The sequence below is a fragment of the Solanum verrucosum genome, unplaced genomic scaffold (genome assembly GCF_900185275.1).
Source record: "Solanum verrucosum unplaced genomic scaffold, falcon-dt-bn FXZP01000268.1, whole genome shotgun sequence".
Classification (NCBI taxonomy): Eukaryota; Viridiplantae; Streptophyta; class Magnoliopsida; order Solanales; family Solanaceae; genus Solanum; species Solanum verrucosum.
This window is the reverse complement of record NW_026019957.1, coordinates 2584848-2606093: the sequence shown is the minus strand read 5'-3', so window position 1 is coordinate 2606093 and position 21246 is coordinate 2584848. Positions and strand designations below refer to the sequence as shown.

At 33.7% G+C, this 21246-nt stretch overlaps 2 protein-coding genes and 1 pseudogene across 3 annotated transcripts; 1 reads left to right on the top strand and 2 right to left on the bottom strand.

The window, feature by feature from the left end:
- Positions 1 to 958: 958 nt before the first annotated feature.
- Positions 959 to 9653, top strand: LOC125814644 (beta-amylase 8). Its single transcript, XM_049494115.1, has 10 exons — positions 959 to 1390; positions 3663 to 3887; positions 4779 to 4859; positions 5067 to 5270; positions 5609 to 5803; positions 6197 to 6361; positions 7157 to 7417; positions 8201 to 8407; positions 8569 to 8788; positions 9479 to 9653. Exons 1-10 carry the CDS (start codon positions 959 to 961, stop codon positions 9502 to 9504), a joined length of 2016 nt encoding a protein of 671 aa, XP_049350072.1. The 3' UTR covers positions 9505 to 9653.
- Positions 9654 to 9781: 128 nt separating this feature from the next.
- LOC125814330 (methanol O-anthraniloyltransferase-like) lies at positions 9782 to 11493 on the bottom strand (annotated as a pseudogene). Its single transcript, XR_007442119.1, has 2 exons — positions 10966 to 11493; positions 9782 to 10724 (listed from the first exon to the last, which is right to left on the bottom strand). The product of XR_007442119.1 is annotated as a methanol O-anthraniloyltransferase-like (transcript).
- Positions 11494 to 16936: 5443 nt separating this feature from the next.
- On the bottom strand, positions 16937 to 20132 carry LOC125814682 (uncharacterized). Its single transcript, XM_049494154.1, has 3 exons — positions 19926 to 20132; positions 19417 to 19839; positions 16937 to 16999 (listed from the first exon to the last, which is right to left on the bottom strand). Exons 1-3 carry the CDS (start codon positions 20130 to 20132, stop codon positions 16937 to 16939), a joined length of 693 nt encoding a protein of 230 aa, XP_049350111.1.
- Between the last annotated feature and the right edge of the window lie 1114 nt (positions 20133 to 21246).

The following is a 21246-nucleotide window of genomic DNA, read 5'->3' as shown; positions in this document are numbered from 1 at the left end:
CTCACCTAATATCTAATACTCATATTGAAACTCCCCTATTCATATTATGTTGCAATATTATAGGTAACTTCATTGCCTATCGAACGCCATGTTGATACTCCCAAAATCCAATGTGAAAGACTTGCTACATCATTATTGATTTATTATTATGGCCTTTCAAATATATTTTAAAAGATTAAATTTCACTTGCAAAGATGCATATGTATATATATAATTTTTGAATATGGAAAGGAGAAAATGTTAAAAATATTTATTTTGTTTTAAGTAGATTTAAAATAGTTTCCCAATAATATAAACTCTTGAGCAATTTCAATTTTAAAAAAATTTAACAGACGAAAGCATTAGGACCATTCCAAAAATGACATAATTTTGATAGTTGTTCATAAGAAAAATGCTAATTCATATTTATCAAGAATTAAATAATTTTAGAATGATAGTCAACTTAACACAATTTTGCCCCTATTCAAAATTGAAATTAAATGTTTTCATGGTTCGATGTAAGTCGGTTTTTTCAATTAAGAAAATCTAATCAACTAAATAGATTTTTTAAATGTTGGAATCAAATTAAACCAATAAAGTCAATTTTCCACTTGATTTATTCAGATTTTGTCATTTTCTCAATTATAAAATATATCTTCAAAAATACGTTAAGGTTAACTATATTACAACATAACGCTACTGAATCACTTGCTCTTTAACAAAAGAATGAAAAATATATATAGATAATTAAGTTGTGATATACCAAAATATTTTAATGATAATTAAACAAAACTAAAAACACTCAAACAAACAAACAAACACCTAGATTACGAATATATATATTGATCGATTTTTACCAATTATTTTTCACTTAATTTAGTTCAATTTAAATTAATTCAATTCGATTCGACTTTTCGCAGAAGCCCTAAAATTTGGAACTATAAAAGAGTATAGAGGAAATTGAAGAGGACATGCAACAATGAGCAATCCCCATCCCCATCACCACATTTCGAATACCCAAGATCCGGATCCCCAATTTCCCAACCCGAATGATGATCCAAACCCGAATCACCCTCTTCAGCCCCAATCCCATCCCCAACCTCGCCGTCCCCGCGGCTTCGCCGCCACAAGCGCCGCCGCTGCTGGCGCCGGAACCATAAATAAGAGCAGAAAAGAGAGAGAGAAGGAGAAGGAACGAACGAAGCTACGAGAACGTCACCGGCGAGCAATTACGAGCCGAATGCTTGCTGGACTTCGTCAGTACGGGAATTTTCCACTTCCTGTTCGTGCTGATATGAATGATGTCCTTGCTGCACTTGCTCGGCAAGCCGGTTGGACTGTTGAGCCTGATGGTACCACCTTTAGACAATCTCCTGCTCCTGCTCCTGCTCCGACTAATGCTTCAAATATGGTGAATTCATATTTACTGAAATTACTCCCTTCGTTCTAATTTATGTGTCAACTTTCACATTTACTACTGAATGGATTTTTACTTGATGTTCTTTTGCCAAAGTTTGAGTCTTTACAGTTTACCTTTGATAATTTGAGTGTTATATGCAATGCACTTTCTGAAACCAATTTGAGAGATAGAAAAAAATATTAGTTATTGAAGCATAGAGTGAATTACACTTAATCCAATAAATTGTACCCCTTTTACCTGTTCAATGGGATAGAGAACCCCTTTGACCCAAGTGGTGTAGCTTAGGTTTCAACAAAGTGGGTAAAACTCTGGGAGATGGGGGGGGGGGGTTCAAAGTTTTGCAGAGACGAGATGTTAGGTGATTTCTTGCTATCCGCCTAAGCGTTGGTGGGAGAGAGTTACCAGAACTTGTGCAGGGGGAGATAATAGGTATTTGGTGGAATAGTCGAGGAACAAGCAAAATAGCTGGACACCGCTCTTATAAAAAAACATCATAGATTGATGTCTTTTGTGTTGACGATTGGTCAGAGGTTTGGAGACATACCCTGGAGTCTAATGGGTTCAGTTTGAGCAAGACTAAGACAATAATTGAAGTGCAAGTTTAGTGACTTAACTCATGAGGTAGATGTGTAAGTGAGGTTTGATACACAAGTCATCTTCAAGTTTCAAGTATCTTGGGTCAATAAATACAAGGAAATGAGAAGATTGACGATGATGTTACATGTCGTATTGGACTGAGGTGGATGAAATGGAAGCTTGCATCCGATGTCGTATGTGATAAGAATGTTCATGAAGACTTAAAAGTATGTTTTATAAAGTGGTTCTTAGATCAACTATGTTGTATGAGATGGTTTGTAAAGTGGTTCTTAGATCAACTATGTTGTATGAGGTGGAGTGTTGACTTGTCAATAACTCACACGTCTAGAAGATAAAAGTAGCGGAAATGAGAATGTTGAGATTGATATGTGGGCAGAGTAGGAGAGATATGATTAGGAACGAATATATTCGGGATAAGGTGGGAGGAAGGTTGCGTACACACCACCCTCCCCATATCCCATTTGGTTGTTGTCGTAAAACAGAAAAAAATTATGCAATAGTATTAATTTAGATTGATATTCATGCCTTTGGCTTTTATCGCTTTGTGCGATTTTTTCCTAGAATTTCAAAATTTATTATACCTTGACCCTTCTTTCGAAGGTGTTACTCTTTGCAATTTTGAAAATTTTACTTTAGCTTGTCAACATTGCGGACAAGGTGTTTAGTTTTAGGTCGTTCTTCCATATTTCTTGGTCTTGTGAGTTGTGAGAGATCTCACTACATTTTGTCCTTCTGGCATTCCGGTGAATGACTTTTATTTTTCTCCTTGACTCTGAGTTTAATGAGATTCTTTGTGCTTTCTAATCCGAAGGAAGTACTGTTCCCCAAACCTTTTAAAGTACTGTTCACCAAACCCAAAAGGTTAATGGGTTAAGCAGAATTTACCCTCGAGTATATTGAATGTGAAGTCTTTCCTAGCTTACTAATATTTACGCCGTAGAAGATATTGAATTTACTGGAAAAAAGTAAACAGTTAAATGTATCTAATTTAATAGAGAAAATGTTGGATGATTTTGACCAGTTGCCATCTTGAACTATACTCGACCAAAGGAATGATCTATGGTGTAGTTTGCTGGATGATGAAAAGAGAACTGAAGTTTCTTTTAATAATTAGAAAAGAAACTTACAAAGTATATGCTATCAAAAAAATAAAACAAAATAAAACAAAGAAAAAACAACGTACAAAGTATAAATGATGTACCTAGATAGTTTGGTGTATGTGGTGCTCTAACTGTAACTTAATGTAATAATTGAGGAGATCATTATTTTCTTTTGTAGAATGTACAGAATAAAAATGAAAATACAACAACCAAACACGTTTGTTATTACCATTTATTACTAACAGATATTACACTTTTTTCTTGAGATTGTACATTTCATTGTTAGGCATGTTACCTTCAATCAGTCAATGTGTTTGGAAGATTCTGAAGTCGTGAATCTATGTTTATATGGTCTTTTTAAAGACGTTTTCTGAAAATACATTGCTTTGAAATAATACATACCAATTCATATTTTATCTTGGAGTTATTTTGTTTTCACTGCATCTGCTGCTGCAAAGACAACATCTTGTCTCATTGGCATTTGATCTTCTTGATATTCTGTTTAAACATTAAACTGCCAACAAAATGATGTCTTAATTATCACTACCACTGAATAAATTTCATAGGGGACTTATCAGGTGATGTCTGTTGAGAGCCCAGTTTCTGGCAGTTCCTTTAGAAATTGCTCAACCAGAGCATCTGTGGACGGTCAGCCATCAGTTCCAAGGATCAATGAGAGTTTATCGCCTGCATCTTTTGATTCTATTGTGGTCACAGAAAGTGATACGAAGGTTGATAAATTCACAAGTACCAGTCCAATGAATTCTACAGGATGTTTAGAGGCAGGCCAGGTAAATCAAGTTCTTATAAGCTGCGGATGATGTACGTTAAAAGTAATGTTCAACATGGCTTTGGGGTTTATTATTTATCATGATGTATTCCACCATCTTAAACGTTTCCCATCTTTTCATTAGACTGCAATGTAGCACTGTTAATACAACTAATTGAATTGTTTTAGCATAAATGAGAACTTATGAAGATACAAATTGTCCATTTTCCAAATCAGAGGGGAGGCGGAGACTTGCTACTATATTTGAGTTGTTTAGTATCAGGTTTTATGTTCTTTTTGTCTTTTGGAGGATTTTAGATGCATTTTCTTTTCACCCTCTTTCTCTCTCTGTCTCTCTATTTATAACTGATGTTGACTGACTTAAATATAATGCAGGAACCTGTGAAATTAATGTTGGATCTGCAGCTCATGTTTTCTTTTTGATTTTTTTTTGGCTAGATTGAAGCTACATATGAAGTCATATATGAAGATGTAATGCCTTTTCTTGTTTGTGTCATGTCCGCAAATTCTCAAAAAATATTTTCTCTGTGTCTGTGTTCATGCTACTTACGCTGCGTATGAGATGACATAGTTGACGTAGTAATTCCTTGTTCCACTTCCGACATATTTATTTGAGTGGTTTTGACTTTTTCCCAACAACAATGGAAGATCTTAATGTTGACTTTCTTCTTTCAATATCTCACATTCATTTTGGAAGTTTATTTTGAGTTCAACTCTTCATGCTTCAAAGACCCTAGTAGTATGATTTTATCTCAGCAGCAGAGAACAGACTAAGTTGTTCTTGATACAACATGGTTGCTTGTATATTTGTAAGCTATTTTTATTTGAAGGTTGGTATACTGGATACATTTGTTCTCCCGTCGGAGGATATCTAACAAGTTATTTGTTGCAGCTCATGCAAGAACTTCACTGTGGGGAGCATGGAAGTAGTTTTGCAGAGACTCAATACGTCCCTGTTTTTGTAATGCTTTCTGTAAGCAGCTTTTTCCTTAATATATTTTTGTTCCTCATTACATGTAAAAGGAGGAGGCCAAGCTTTCAGATTTCTCTCTCATTTTTAATTGTCTTTCCATATTCACCATTCAAAATAAAACATAAGGAAACAGTTGGCATCACATCTATACACATTCCATTTTCATTCTAATTATCCATACTTAGATCATGGCTTTGTTTGTGGCAGAGTGGTGTAATCAACAATTTCTGCCAGTTGATGGATCCTGATGGTGTTAAACAGGAGTTGCAACAGCTTAAGTCCTTAAAAATCGATGGTGTTGTGGTAAATTGCTGGTGGGGCATCGTTGAAAGTTGGGTACCTCAAAAATATGAGTGGTCTGGCTACAGAGAATTGTTCAAAATAATCCGTGATTTCAATATGAAACTGCAGGTCTTAAACCACTCTTTGTTTATATTATACTCATTGATTCGTCAAATTTCTTACAAGTCTTAAACTAGTCAACCTTTGGTGGAAAGAACCCTGGCCTTTCCTGCTTTAGTCATTTCAGTGTCTTACAAACAATTCATTCTTACGATGCCTCATTACATCTATATTCTGGAATATTATTCCCCTCACTCCTTGAGGGGAAAGTAACCCAACCAGAAGAAAGCGGCAATTGATTATGTTCCCATTTTATGTTTGCATTAAGACATTTCTTGAGCTTGTTTAGGCTATTTATGAGCGGATTCCCATTAATAGATATGTAATTTCTTCTTTTATCCACAAAGGTTGTAATGGCATTTCATGAAAATGGAGGAAGTGATACCAGTGGCATGTTCATATCCCTTCCTCAGTGGGTTCTGGAGATAGGCAAAGACAATCAGGATATATTCTTCACAGATCGTCAAGGAAGAAGGAACACTGAATGCCTATCCTGGGGCATCGACAAAGAACGAGTATTAAGAGGTAGAACTGCCATCGAGGTATTAATTTTTCCTTTTATTCCTTTCAAATGAGAAAAGCTAACGTTCCCTGATTCTTTGAAGGGAATATCTCTCTAATACATATCATCCAATCATGTAAATTGTATTGTCAACTGGATAATGAATAATTTGTATTTCCGAGGAACTTTCCACAAGATTAGTTTTAGAAGTGAAAGGTAATGTGGCTCTTGTAAATAGAAGTCTGACAGCTCTTGTAAAAATAGAAGTCTGATTGATATATCATTTCCTACATAAAAGAGTGTTTTCTCCGTTTGATTGCCTTCGCTGATGCTGAGACAAAAGTGAAAACTAAAAAGAAATAAAGCTGTAATAGTCTAAATTGGAACTAAATATTAGTTATTTTGATCACTAGTTTGAAATCCAAAATTGCAGGTTTACTTTGATTTGATGAGAAGCTTCCGCACTGAATTTGATGACTTGTTCACTGATGGTCTAATTTCTGCTATTGAAATTGGACTTGGAGCTTCTGGGGAGCTAAAGTACCCTTCTTTTTCTGAAAGGATGGGATGGAGGTATCCTGGTATTGGTGAGTTTCAGGTATCTGTTATAGGAAGGCTATGATATATGAATAGTTACGTGATTTGGTCATATTACTTGGTCTTCACCGAATATAGTTTTAGAAAACAATCTTATCTTGTTCCCTGAGTCTGTTTGATAACCTTGGTGTACCTGAAAATGCGTAGTCTGACATTGTTTAGTTCTTCATTTAACCTAAGTAGATAGTTTTTATGTAGTTATTTTTTTTGGTTTGTAAGGAGAAATTTCATATGATGTAATGGTTTCTATGATATAGTTATCCATCTTGAGTCAACCTGTTGCATATAAGTGATGAGGGACTATCAATTCTATCTATCTTAGATTGTAATATTTGTAGCCAAAGAAATATCCTACAGAACTGTACCTAACTAACGCGTAGCCTTTTTAAGGAGGCGAAACAAACAGTAAAAAACATTACATAGAGATTTTCTGTGATTCCTCATCAGCACCTAATATCTAGAGCTAAGTCACAGGGCATTACTAACAAAGCTGTTATAATAAGATACAGGAAAGTTGAAAGGAAAGAAGTGACTACTAAGTAGACATGTCTATAATGTTGGGATGGGAAATACAAAAGGCTTGAATATGCTGTGGCAATTATCTTATGAATATGATGATAACTTTTTTCAATTGTGTATCACATTGGTATTTTTGTATACAGATTAATAGCTTGTTTCCTTTTAAAAATTTAAACTAGATAACTATTATAGTGGTGTCCTGAACATGAATTTAAAACCCTTTTTATTTGATTTGATTGTCTCCCCCTCTAATTGGCTTCAACTTTTCCTGTTTCAGTGCTATGATAAATATTCTCTGCAGAATCTTCGAAAAGCTGCAACATCAAGGGGACACTCTTTCTGGGCCAAGGGACCTGATAATGCTGGTTATTACAATTCTAAGCCACATGAAACTGGATTCTTCTGTGAGCGAGGTGATTATGATAGCTACTATGGGAGATTTTTCCTCCATTGGTATAGACAGGTCTTAATAGATCATGCTGATAGCGTTCTCACCCTGGCAACTCTTGCATTTGAGGGGATACAAATTGTCGTGAAGGTAAACATATGGGTCTAAATCAGCTCGTCATACTTTCTGACTCCTGTTTCGCTTTTTTTTTTTCTATTTCTTAACTTTTATTCTTTTCATCTCCAATAATTCAAAATTGGTAGTTTATGCTCTTGGCTTCCAAACTCAAGAGCCTTTCTTTATTTTGGATCAATTTGACCAGTTTTTGAAATGCAATCTCTAAATTCTATCTTTTTGAATTAAAAAATTTGAGATTTGAAAACTAAAAAATAATACTAAAAGTAGCAAAATTATTGTAGTTCAAAATATTTAAGATGTTTTTGGTCAAATATAAATTGGATTTGCCTTCATGAAGTGGAATTGATAATACCTTCTGGTTCGGGTCGGGGGAGAGTACAGCAACCTATCCAGTGTAATCCCACATGTCAGGTCTGGGGAGGGTAGAGTGTACGCGGACTTACCCCTACGGCCCTACCTCTAGGAGGTAGATATGCTGTTTCTAAAAGACCCTTGGCTCAAGTAACACACCAAAAAAATTTACGGAAGTAAAGAAGACATAAAAGATAATAGAGGAAGTGTTACAAAGCATTCAGGAAAAATGAGCATGATAAAATAATGAAAGACTGCACTTGTAACATATTTCCTTTGAGTTATTTGTTGCTATTCAAATTGATTTAGCTGGTGCACATTGATGGTGTTCTAGGTAGTTGAATAGGTGAAAATGTTCGTCTAAAAGATTGACAGTATCTTAATGAAGAACTTGGATAGGGGCATACTTTTTCCTGGTGAATTACACTTCTCTTTTTTCTGCAGATTCCAGCAATTTATTGGTGGTACAGAACGAGCAGCCATGCTGCAGAGCTCACAGCTGGATATTACAACCCAACGAACCAGGATGGCTATTCTCCAGTGTTTGAAGTTCTCAAAAAGCACTCTGTAACAATAAAGTTTGTAAGCTCAGGGCTTCAGGTTCCAGAAACTGATGACGCGTTGGCAGATCCAGAAGGCTTGAGTTGGCAGGTTATTGGCCTCTTAACACTCCTCCGAGAACTCTCTTAAAGAGGCAAATAAAAGAAGTTTGATTCGTAGATACACCCTTTGGGGCATATCACTCAGAGAGCAGTGAAGCACGGGTTCATTTTTTCTTTTCTTGCGTCTTAAACACTTTTCTGTTTCTGCAGATCATGAATTCAGCATGGGATAAGGAGATTAATGTTGCTGGTCATAATGCATTTCCATGTTATGATAGAGAAGGATTTATGAGGCTGGTTGAGACTGCAAAGCCTAGAAATGATCCTGATCGTCACCGTTTCTCTTTTTTTGCATTTCAACAACCATCGCCGTTGGTTCAGAGTGCAATATGTTTCTCGGAACTGGACTACTTCATCAAATGCATGCATGGTATTGTTTTCTAGATATTCAATCCCCCCCCCCCCCCCCCCCCCCACCCCCATTTTTTTTGGCTTGGTTAACTTATATGAAGCAAATATACTGAATATGTTTGAAGTAATGTTGAAGAATATTTGATTCTTAGAAGTATCAAAACCTAAGTTGCTTGTTTCTCCAAAAATGCCGTTGCACCTGTGTCGGATCCTTAAAAAACACACTACTTTTTGGAGGAATTGACATACAACCATCGGCATTTTTGAAGAGTACGAGCAACATATGTAGATCGAAACCCAAATCCGTTTTATTTGTGATCATGGAATAAGGTAATACAGTATATCTTCACTGTCATTTCTTAATCAAACTGTTTCATTCACAGTGATCAGAAAAGCAGTTAAAATTCTTGGTTAGATGCCTCTGTGCAGTCTTCAATATGTTTTCTTAGTTTTTTTCTTTAGGTAATTACTATCTATCTTTTTTTGGGGTAGGGGATTATAAGATGGGGACTCGAACTCACTAACAAGGTGAAAGTTCAGATAACCAACCAACTAAGCTACTAAGATTCCTCCAATGCAAACGTTTTATTAGTTTATAGTGATGAATCTTACTAAATACATTGATATACACAATGTTTGAGTTTTCTGAGCTCTAATAGATCCATGTAACTCTCACTAACTTGTTTTGCATTCTTGTTTCTATTTTCAGGAGAAATCAACAATGTGGAATCTTAAGTCATCATAGAATCTTTGCTTGAAATGAAGAGGATTTTTATTTACTTCAAGACTTTTTCCTTGTACTTATCCAAATATGTGTGTCAATTTATGTAAATTGTAAATGGAATTCAGTTGATTTATACATAAAATTACACTCTAAGTCACCATTTGTGCTATGTTTGTCTGCAAATTGAAGAGAAACAAACAAAAAGTTTATTTTTTCAAACACGGTCACATAAATTGAAATAGGAAAAAGGATGGAACATATAGTACAAGCTCCATAATTCTGATTTAATCACTCCCAAAACAGCATTGATGAGGTGCAAAGGTAGAAAAAGCCTTGCATCTTTGAATTTTTGTTGACTTATTCAATATTTGTGAAAGTCATCTTGTAGATATCTTGAAGTTTTTTCATGGCTAGAGGAGGCAAACTTATAGCTATCAAAACACCTTTTTCTCCCTTGTCATTTTTAACAGACACACCAAAACTAATGAAAGATGTAGCTTTTGGAACCCCTCCAAAAATGGGGTTTCCCCATCCAAAATCAAATTCATCAAATCCAGCATATCTATTATCTGAGATAATAAAATTCCAAGATTTGGTTATTTCTGGTCGCCCTTTAATCACCATTAGATCTGTCATTGATTTAACATACTCTTCATTTAAATGATCTTTAAATTTCTTAACCAATTCAACTGCATATGTCAGTGGATTTGAACATAGTAATCCTGCTTTTGATATTACAGCTGGAGTAATGAATGCATTCCCATAATATCCAGGTGGCAGTTCAAATTTGAGTGACTTTCCACGTATATTCATAAGTAATGTCAAATGAACAATTTCTTCAAGGGGCAAATCAAGAGCAATGGTACGACATTTCCATAAAAACGCCACTAATAACTCAAATTTTGTACTTTTACAATTTGAAGAAACCTGTTTTTTAATGACTTCCCTCATTTCCAAAAAAGAATGACTGTTGTATCAACTTGTCTTCAAATGATTCCCATGCAATTTTTGATTCAATTTGCTCATCAAACTCATGATGAATACATGTAATACATGGTGATGATCTAGCACTTAGGAGATGCCTTTGCCATACAGGTAATATAGAAGGTGTAGAAGCTCCTTGAATTAATTCACTTAATGCATTTAGAAACATTTTGATACCATATGCATCCATCATAGTGTGATTAAGTCTAAATCCAACAGCAAATCCACCACAAGTAAATCGAGTCACCTATACATAGAGATATTCTAGTTTAGTAATTTATTTATCCTAGTTTAGGATACCGCTACAATCTCTGCCCTTCGGGTGAGCACTCTGTGGTGTGCAGTGGGTAAATTCCCCACTGTGTAATAGACTTCAAACCACACAGGGGATGTATACCCAACTGAGTTATTCCGAAGGACTAGTTTAGTAATATTTGCTATGTAATATAGAGAATATCTAGAGAAGATTTATATAGAATGTTATTTACCTGAATTAGCAAAAGAGGGCAACCAATAATCCCATCAGAACCAAGAACATTATGAAGTAGTAAATCCAAATATGGACATGGTGGTTTAATAGAGTCACCTAATTTGTCAAGCTCCACATTAGCATCAGCTTCAATAAACAACACTCCTTCACCATTACAATTCACCATAAGCTTCTTATTAGGCCCTTCAATGAGTCTACCAGCTAATGGATAATAAAACACAAGTGTTTTAGATAATCCATCTTTGATAATTTTTGCTGGATCTTTACCTTCCATTAAAGAATTATATTTATAAAACATTAATAGAGAAACATGGAAACGAGTACTCCCTTGATCATCTATTTCAGAAAGATGTTTTATCTCATGGGGTGTTACAATTGATGGAACAACTAATTTTGGCTTGTGATGTGTTATTGAAATTGGCATAGTCGTGTGCGCCATACGTGTAATGTGCTATTTGGTTAAAAGAGAGGTTTAATAGAATTTAGAGTGCTAGCAACAATCGATAAGTTGTTATTTTGAAATATGAATTATTGGTAAGCATTTGAAATTTATAGTGTCAATCACATCAAGTAAGAGATGTGTAATTGATCATTATTCAATCACAAACACAAAAAATGTGTGGTGTCGGAACGTTGGACTATCCAGCCGGCCATTCGTTTTTTTTTTTTAAATAATGTTTAACACGAGCACTATTAAAATTGTTTTTGTCTCAATTTCAACTCGAATTTATAGATAATTTTAACTTTTAATTACTTCTCATTATGATTTATAGTCAATTTCAAATATTTATGACGTATTTTACATTACAAATTTCGAAATTAGTTGTTTCGTTAACTTCTTGTTTAGAAAGGAATTAACACGTTCATTCCCCGTCTAGCTCACCAGAGATAAGGTTTTACGTCTCTCTCTTATATACTCTAACTATTTACTTTTACTTATCCACTTTGAATTTTACATGTTCTTTAAAAAATAATATTTAATATGAGCATTTAACTACAATTCTCATATTAATTAATGTTATAGTGTTAGATTTTGAGAAATAACGAATGAATGTTAAGAATAAAAATATATTTCGAAAATAGTAGATAAGTAAAAGGCGATCCATCGATTACTATTTTGTTGGTGATTAGAAAATATGTAAGGAATATGTATGTCCAACCATTTTTAAGAAAACGTTTTTCTTTCGTTAATTTCTTTCTTCGTGAACGTTACATTAATAAGTCCAAAAAAGAAAAAAATTATCAATGACCCTTCAACGTCAAAGTGTAATAATTCATATTAGTTTGATAGAATATTTCTATTTTTAATCAAACAAAGAAAAAAACAGCTATGTGGGTTGTTAAATCAAATTAAAGATGAGAAACATGTGCCTTTAAATAAATACTACCCCTTCTGATGTAATAATAATAATAATAATAATAATAATAATAATAATAATAATAATTATAATAATAATAATAATTATAATTAAAAAAAAATAATAGTTGGGGCGTTCGAGAATGATTTAAATCTCTAATTGTATTCTTGAGTTTTAAGAATTTAGTACTACGAGGTGTTACCATTGCTGTAAATATCCAACCATTTTTTAAAAGAACGTTCGACACAAGCACAATTAAATTTAAAGGTATTAATATTTTTTGTAATTTAATTCTCTGATAATTAAAATTGATAATTAAATTCAGATTAATATATAAAAAATATAGAAACTAACATGTTAATTAATAAATAATAGAAAATTAATATTCATTCGGATTCGGATTCATCATTAAAAAGATAGTCTAAGGTTTATTAAGATTCGATTCTACTAATTTTAAAAATTTAATTTGGTTCGATTCAACTCAAATTTAACCGATATTATTTTTACTTTTTAATTTCAATTTATGTGTCATAGTCAATCTTACAAAGGCTATACATCCTTTTTAACATCCCTTTTTAACTCAACCGAAACATTCAAATGTCTTGACATTCCATCCTTCTACGTAGATTCGCCCCCGTATGATATCCATCTTAGCACAATGTTAGAGAAAAATTAACTAAGAAAAATTGAATAATAATAATAATAATAAATTACATATTTCAAAAGTCTTTCTATTTTTAAAATTTAATTCCAATCAAACATAACATATATTATAAAGTAAAATTTACATAAATGACTATAGTTTTAGGGTTATTAGATTGAAATAGCTATAAGTATCATATTTTAAAAAAATAGCTACAGTTTGACTTAAAAAATAGCTAAATTCCATAAATATTTTATTTTTTTTTAATACAAAAATACATTCAAAATTAACTCCCACTAAATGAGGTCAGTTAATGTAACTGACAAGGCTATTTTCCAGCCCTTAAACCCACTAATTTGGCACTTTAAAAAATGTAACTGACCTATAAGGTATAGGATTCTGATCAGTTTAAAATTGAAAATATGTTCCTTCTTTCCTTTTCATTTCACGCCAAAAGCAAAAAAACAATTCCAATTGTCCCAACGTTTGGCGATCAACCATGGCTACTATCACAGTTTTGATTCGGCATTCTGGAAAATGGAGCGAAGAGAATTGCTATGTAGAATATAGCATTGACGGGATAGTGTTGAAGGAATATGCTTCGTATTCTGATTTAGTTGATTTGATTTCGGTACAATTGAACGTCGATCTTACAAAAAAGTGTATCAAAATCAAATACACTGTCGAAGGTAACGACATGCCTATGGAAATACGTAACGACATGGGTGTGCGCGTATATGTTCAGTTGAAAAAGATCAACACTCAATTTGGAGTATATCCCTTATGTGTAAGTATTTTTGATATTGATATAGTATATTCTGATTCTGGAGAAACTTCTATTGAAGGTGATGTGTTGCAACTTGAATACAATCAAGAATTAATTGGTACGAATGATACATTACCAATTGTCCCAACGTTTGGCGATCAACCAGTAGATGCATTTGATGTTGGAAATGATTTAATAATTACGAACAGATCGCAAAAGGAGATAATGATTGATCAGATATACATGGATAAGTCGACATTGAAGGATGTGATGGAAAAGTATTCAATTGAAAAAAGGTTTAAATTCTTGGTGGAGAGGTCAAACTCTATAAGGTAAATTGTTGTTAAATTTGTTTCATTTTAAGTGTATTGAGTTATGTTTGCAGATGCAAAGCAGAACTAATAAAACAATATAAATTGAATTCGCAACTATACTCTTGTATGTCAATCTAAAGAATGCCCATGGCTGATGAAAGCGTCAAGTATTAACAAGTCGAAGATGTTCAGAATTAGAGTTTTTAACTCTGAACATACATGTCCTTTAAAGGATGGGGTGCATTCAGATTGTCGTGTAACAAGTGGATTGATTGGAGGAATAATCGCACCTAAATTGATAAATCACAAGAGGAAGTACACTCTAAATGATATCAGGGATGACGTTAGATTGGACTTGGGTATTGATATTAACTACATGTTGGCATGGCGAGCAAAAGAGAAGGCATTAGAATCGATAATGGGGCAACCAGCTGCGTCTTATGGGAAGCTACCTGGATACTTGTATACCTTGGATAAGACATACCCTGGTTCACATATTCGAATGAAGAAAACGCCTGAGAACGAATTTTTGTATGTGTTTATAGCGTTGCATGCTTTTATAAAGGGATTTGATCATTGTAGGCCGATTGTTGTTTAGATGCCAGCCACCTTAAATCAACATATACTGGAGCATTCGTATCAGCCAGCACTTTGGATGGAGCAGGTATTTTAGATACATAAATACATTATAATTTTATTTATTTGGTATTCACCCTTTTTTAAAATTACAATAGGGAATATATTACCTTTGGCATACAGAGTTATTGATTCAGAAAATGATGCTTCTTGGACATGGTTCTTTGAACAATTCAAAGAAGCTTATGGTGAAAGAGAGAATATGTGTGTGGTATCTGACCGACATAATAGCATAATAAAGTCTGTATCTATTGTATACAACAATATCCAACATTACGCCTGCATATGACACTTGTGGGCTAATGTATGCAAGAATTTTCGAAAAGCAAATGAGCAATTAAGTGAAGTATTCTACACTATGGCAAAAACGTATACTCAAACTGATTTTGATAATCTAATGAAAAGAGTTGAGCAGTTTGATGTAAGGGTGAAGAACTACTTGGAGTTGGTTGGATATGAGAAGTGGGCAAGGTTGTATGCACCAGTTCCTCGTGGTTGGGTGATGACGTCAAATATTGCAGAGTGCATCAATTCGATGTTGGTAGCAGCAAGAGAATTACCAATATTTGACTTTCTTGAACAAATGCGCTTGATGTTTGCTAGATGAAATTGCACAAATCGAAAAAATGCATCATGTACTTTCACACTACTTGGGAAGAAGTTTCAGGAAATGCTTGTGCTTAATGAATCAAAATCTGGGCATATGACGGTATGTATGTTGAATAAAGGTTAATAATTTATGAGAAAAATAATATTTGTCATATTCAGTTGATTATGTATTCATTTATTTAAGTATTTAAAGTGTATTGGCTTTCATATGGAGTGTATAAATAAAATTACGTATTGATTCTAGGTTGTCCCGTCAACTGATTACATTTATTCAGTAAGTGATGAAGGGAAGAGTTATATTGTATGCTTGGAAAAGAAGACTTGTAGTTGCAACAGGTTTCAAGTTGACGGAATACAGTGCGCACATGCGTGGAGGGTGTTGAACAAAAAACACATGCTTCCAGATGAATATTGTTCAGACTTTTACAAGTCAGAAACAATATTGAGAACATATGAAGTGCCTGTGTATCCTCTCCCTGACAAAAGTGAATGGAATATACCTGAACACATTGATACCGAAGTTGTGTTGCCACCAAAATACAAGTGACCTCCAGGAAGGCCAAAGAAGCAACGGGAGAAGTCATTTAGCGAGTTTAGCAAAAGGAAGAGTACCAATTCTTGTAGTACATGTGGACAGCGTGGTCATAATAGGCGTTCATGTCGAACTGCAAAACGGAATGCATAGGAACTGATACATCCCACAATTGAAATGTTCTTTTACTTAATTTTTGTTTTGTCGAATAAATGACTTATTTGCCTTTTGAAATATTTGTTTCTTTATTTGCTTGCTTAAATTATAAATTACCTTAAATATTATCTCAATATTAAACATGATACAAAATTCTCAATCGATAAATATCCAACTATCAAGTTGGTACTATTAACATTTATTGATACACACAAACTACTGGTAATAATACTTGAGAATATGTTGGTGAATACACATAAAACATTTACTGAACGTTTATCACTTTTAAGAATGCAAGTATCCAAATGTCCTCAAGTAAGAATTGAAAATAAATGAATATAGTAATACTTGTGTGTATGTTGATATGAAAAGACCCTAGTATACATTTATACTATTGAATATGTTAATAAAAAAAAACACACAAACTGAACAAAGATATATATCCAAATGTATGTGTTCAGGCAGACTGGACATTTACACAAACATACATCGATCTCTTCCTACCATTACATTGAATGCAATAACCCAAACAAAAACAGTAAATCAACATGATCATATATAAATAGAAGAGTTGATAATGTTTGACAAAAAACTAAAATATTAGTTTTAACCATAAGCATAAAATAGAAGTTCAAAAAGATAACTAGTACAAGATACTAATCAATCCTAACAAGTTGACTATTATCGATTCTTGTGGGTGGCCTCATCATTTTAGGTGGTGCCTCATTCTCGCTAACAGCCCCTTCTTCCATCTTCTTCGCTGCATATTGCCACAATAGTGCGCCGTATCTGATGCGGTGTAACTTAGAATCAAGGTATTGAACTGGAATACCCTCACCCTCACTTAGGTACTCGGCAAATGCTAGCAAATATATCCCACAATCCCTGAAAGATACACTTATTAAATAGGATATTGTTTATTTAAAAAGTAAATTAAGAGACTATTTTTTTATACTTACAAGTCACCTGATCCCTGTTGAGGTATATCCTCCACATACGTCACATCGTATGCAATGTCCTGATCTTGTGTATCATCTTTATTGGCAATCTCCATTGACACATACATTGGCAGAAGCTGAGCAAGCTTTTGAATTTCATCCCTAACATAAGAGTTATGACCTGCTGCTCTGTATGAGTCATATACATAAATGCGTCGTTCAACTATTGACAAAACAGCCAACACCCAGTGATTTTTCTGCTCCACATTCACTGGTATGAACACATTATCGATTGTATTCCATGGAATGGAAGCCATCAACCTATACCCATTTATGTAATCACGTATGTCGCTTTCAACATTTGCAACACATATTTCGCTTCCAACTTTAGCATATGTGGCATAAATTTCATCAATTTTTGACTTGAACAGACAGTCAACAGTAGTGTATCTGTAGCGACTATTGATGTTGTACTTACTTTTTTTACGCAAATAATATAGAACCACATCAATATGCTGTCAAAAAAATTATCAATAAATATATGTACACATCTTATAAACAGGAAGGGCTCCTTTTACATATATATTCATGTTTTTACCTCATCATTCAGAAGTTGTTAATCATAAGACAGAGAGTAGAACCAATTCTTGTTTGATAAGAGATGAATACCCAAATCCATATCAACCGCCAATTCTGCTTTTTTATTCTTATACCGATCTTCATCATGCATCCTTTAGATAACAAATAGAATTAAAATTTAAGTATATTATGTGTACAGATAACAGTCATATGAAATAAAAATACTTACTTATTCATATGCCTAACAAGGAGCCCTTCACAAAGCCACATTGCATAATCGTCAAAAAGATCATAATTATATGGCCCTCGTATGAAGTCAGAAACAAAAGGATGTTTCTTTTCATAAATTTTTACCACATTGGAAGAGCTACCTGAAATTTTATGTATACAGACACACAAATTGTAACCTCGACTTATTTCCTCATCAATTTTGCATGAAAAATCATGTATGTTAAAAAAAATAGAAGGGAGGGAGGGGGGAGGTAAGACATACAGGAGGAGAAACATTATTAATTACCAGATGATGATCCAAAATTTGTCGAGTATGAAGAAGAATTTCATCGATCGGGACGTCTTGTCCTTTGAACTGGCACGGGTGTAGTATCATAAACAACACCCTCTGGATGAACCACAACCTCTGGATGAACCACAACACACTTTTTGGGATTGATTGTGTCAAGGCTAGGTAACAAATCATCAAGCAACTCAAATTGTGACTGTGGTTGTTGGATTCCATCGTTCTGTAAGGCATTAATGTCTCCTGTCTGAAATGAAATGGCAAAAATAACATATATAATTCAGAATGTCGCGCATAAATAATTTATATGAGTAGAACAACAATTAATATTACACTAATTAATACTTACAGTAGAGATACTATCCTACCATCAGAATTCTACCTAAAGTTACATACATATTTATAGTATTATAATGTATTATATTACCAGTAGGTATACTTACAAAGTATCATATGTATTGTTGGTATTGGAATGTATTCTATTATCAGTAAATATCCTAGTATATAAATATTTCTACAAAAACTAGAAATAAGTAAATACAATTTATAAGTTCATTGAATAAACCATAATTATTCAATTTATATAAGGTATTTACTTATTTTTGAATACATAATTGAATACATTTTTTAAACACCCTTGTAAATACAATAAAATTTAAACAGTACCTCAAATGATGGCATTCCAACAGGCTGTTTGCCGTTAGCCTGTTCATGTACCGACAAAGGGTCTTGTATGTGTATCTGGGTAGGCTGATAATTCTCCTGGACATTATCTTTGACGTGTTCTTCAAGAACGAATCGAAATGTCTGATCCTAACAATATTAAAATAATAAATATTTTTTGTTTGAGAAATGTAACAGAATATTACAATAATAAATATTATGTTTGAACCTTTAAATTTTTTGATAATGTATCTATTCTTGAACATTTTTCACCATCCACTTCTAAATTAGAAACACAATTTAATTCACGTAGTACCTCATTTATATCAAAGTGAGATTTATTCAAGAATGTTGAGATCTGGTTGCCGTCTTTCATTGAATTGTTGTTCGACCAATCAGGTACATGTGTTGGAGATTTACTTCCATCTTCCTGTTTATGTTATACAAAAATAATTGAGTTTTGTAACATTGGTTAACCTGTATATGTGAATGTATTCTCGTAATTTATCATTGTTGTGCTTAACCTAACATGGTGCTCCAGATTGAGGATTGCTTTTGTTGACTGCATCCATGACTTGTTTAAAATTTTCCAGTATAAACAAGCGCAACTCCTTGAACTCATTAGTAACCTGATTATTAAATAAAGTGTAAGAATATATCGAAATACAATGTAAACTAAAAAAAATGGAACAACTTCCTTACAAAATCCTTGAAAGAGGCAAGATCTTGTCTCAGCACACCAATTTCGTCTGCCTTGGTATCTTGAGGTTGTTTCGAACTCATTGGTGGTGTAGTGTTAGCAGAATCATCCGGCTGATTATACAACTCCTGTGCTGGTACATTATTCTCCACGGGGGTTGAAACAGAACTAAAGGGTGTACTCTTTGCCTTACGGTAACCATGCAATACTGGTGGACTTTTCTCCTTACAACTCAAACCTTCATGCATATTGAACTTTTTGATCGATGTGGACAATGAACAAGTTACCTTCTGTTTACCTTTTTCTTTATTGTGTGGCTTATGACTTGGAGGCTTTGAAGTGAAATCATCATCTTTGTTGCCAACTTTTTGAAAGGTATTCTCAGGGATTGCATCACTTTTTGATGGAAGCTGATAAAATGCAATCTCCTTTAGTGAAGGTTGAATGTTTTTGTATTTTAACTGCGCACAAAACAATTATAATTAACAAGTATATTGATAGACAACAATATCTGTACTAATTGAATAATGAAAATATGTTAAATTACCGGATTGCCGTTATCACCGAACATTCCTTCCATTAGGAATTCATAATGTATTCTGCTGTTTCTGGTCCTCCAATTGACCAGTCTGGGAATACGATTGGTCTTCTTTTCAGCAATATTCAGATCAACAGCAGAACAACATTCATATATCCAAACTTGCATGGCAAGAGGCATACCATCAATTCTATAATACTTTTTCTTGACATCCATTTTTTTTGTTATGCTTTTGACCAATTTGGAGAAAACATCTTTTCCCTAGGGGTATTCATTGTACCGGCCGCTCTCAACTAGATCAAAATGTATCCTTGGAATTGATGAGCTCTTCTTCTCACCGGAATAGATGAACGTACTGATAAAATACAAAATTGCAAATTTAATAGCATCGTCATCATTCCCATCACCCCATACCTTGTTTTTATACTTACTGATCAACTCTGCTTTTCTGATAATACTTTTGCCCTCAAAGTACTGATTGATTAATCTGTTTGGCTCGCTTGTGTCAAACAAGAAATCGTCTTTATCAGCAAAGCAGTTCAACCCAGTAATGATGGCAAATTCTTGAATACCAAAACGGAGTGTGGTATGATTTATACGAAAAAACAGTTCATCCGGGGAACTGTCCTCCAATTCACATACCATCAAACACCTAAAGATTTGTGGTTGCGCCCCACACACGTGCATTTTGGTATATGCTCCAAAACATGTATCTTTAAATCGATTGAATTGGGTCGGTGTAAGCTTCCTCTTCAAATCTGTAACTATGTTATGGTTCACATAAACTTGCATGCGCGGGGGTTCGATTGGGCGAGCCAACACATAAAATTTGATACCCTGTAATTAAGAAATCCTAAAATATGAAACTGCACTTTTTTTTACATTAATAACTTCATAGTAACCTGATTCTATGCATACATACAAAATAAATATGCACCGACACATTCAAATAACTTCATAGTAACTTGATTCTATGCATACATACAACACATTCAAATAGAAGATGCACCGACACAAAATAAATATGAATGCAAATAACAATCTGAAAAGTATCCACATATTCAGTAAACTACCATTTAACTACAATCATTTTCAAAAAACAAAATGACAACATAACCCCAAATACACTAGAAGGTATTCAATGTGTGAGAGTATGCCACACTAAAGGTATGCCATAGTATAATACATTAGAAGGGATATCCTCCACATAACCTTTCTTGTTCGACTTACTATACATTAGAATGATATTGCTTACAAGTTACAACATACACGAAAAGCCATTGAATAGCATGATAGACAACAATCACATGTACAAGTACATTAATATTTC

Coding starts and splice junctions, on each gene's coding strand:
- LOC125814644 (XM_049494115.1), top strand. CDS start 959: ATGAGCAATCCCCATCCCCATCACCACATTTCGAATACCCAAGATCCG. Junction 5,271..5,608: donor ATTTCAATATGAAACTGCAG/GTCTTAAACCAC, acceptor TTATCCACAAAG/GTTGTAATGGCATTTCATGA. Junction 8,408..8,568: donor CAGAAGGCTTGAGTTGGCAG/GTTATTGGCCTC, acceptor CTGTTTCTGCAG/ATCATGAATTCAGCATGGGA.
- LOC125814682 (XM_049494154.1), bottom strand. CDS start 20,132: ATGGATGTCAAGAAAAAGTATTATAGAATTGATGGTATGCCTCTTGCC. Junction 19,840..19,925: donor TCGGTGATAACGGCAATCCG/GTAATTTAACAT, acceptor TTTTGTGCGCAG/TTAAAATACAAAAACATTCA. Junction 17,000..19,416: donor CCAAGGCAGACGAAATTGGT/GTGCTGAGACAA, acceptor ACACAAGATCAG/GACATTGCATACGATGTGAC.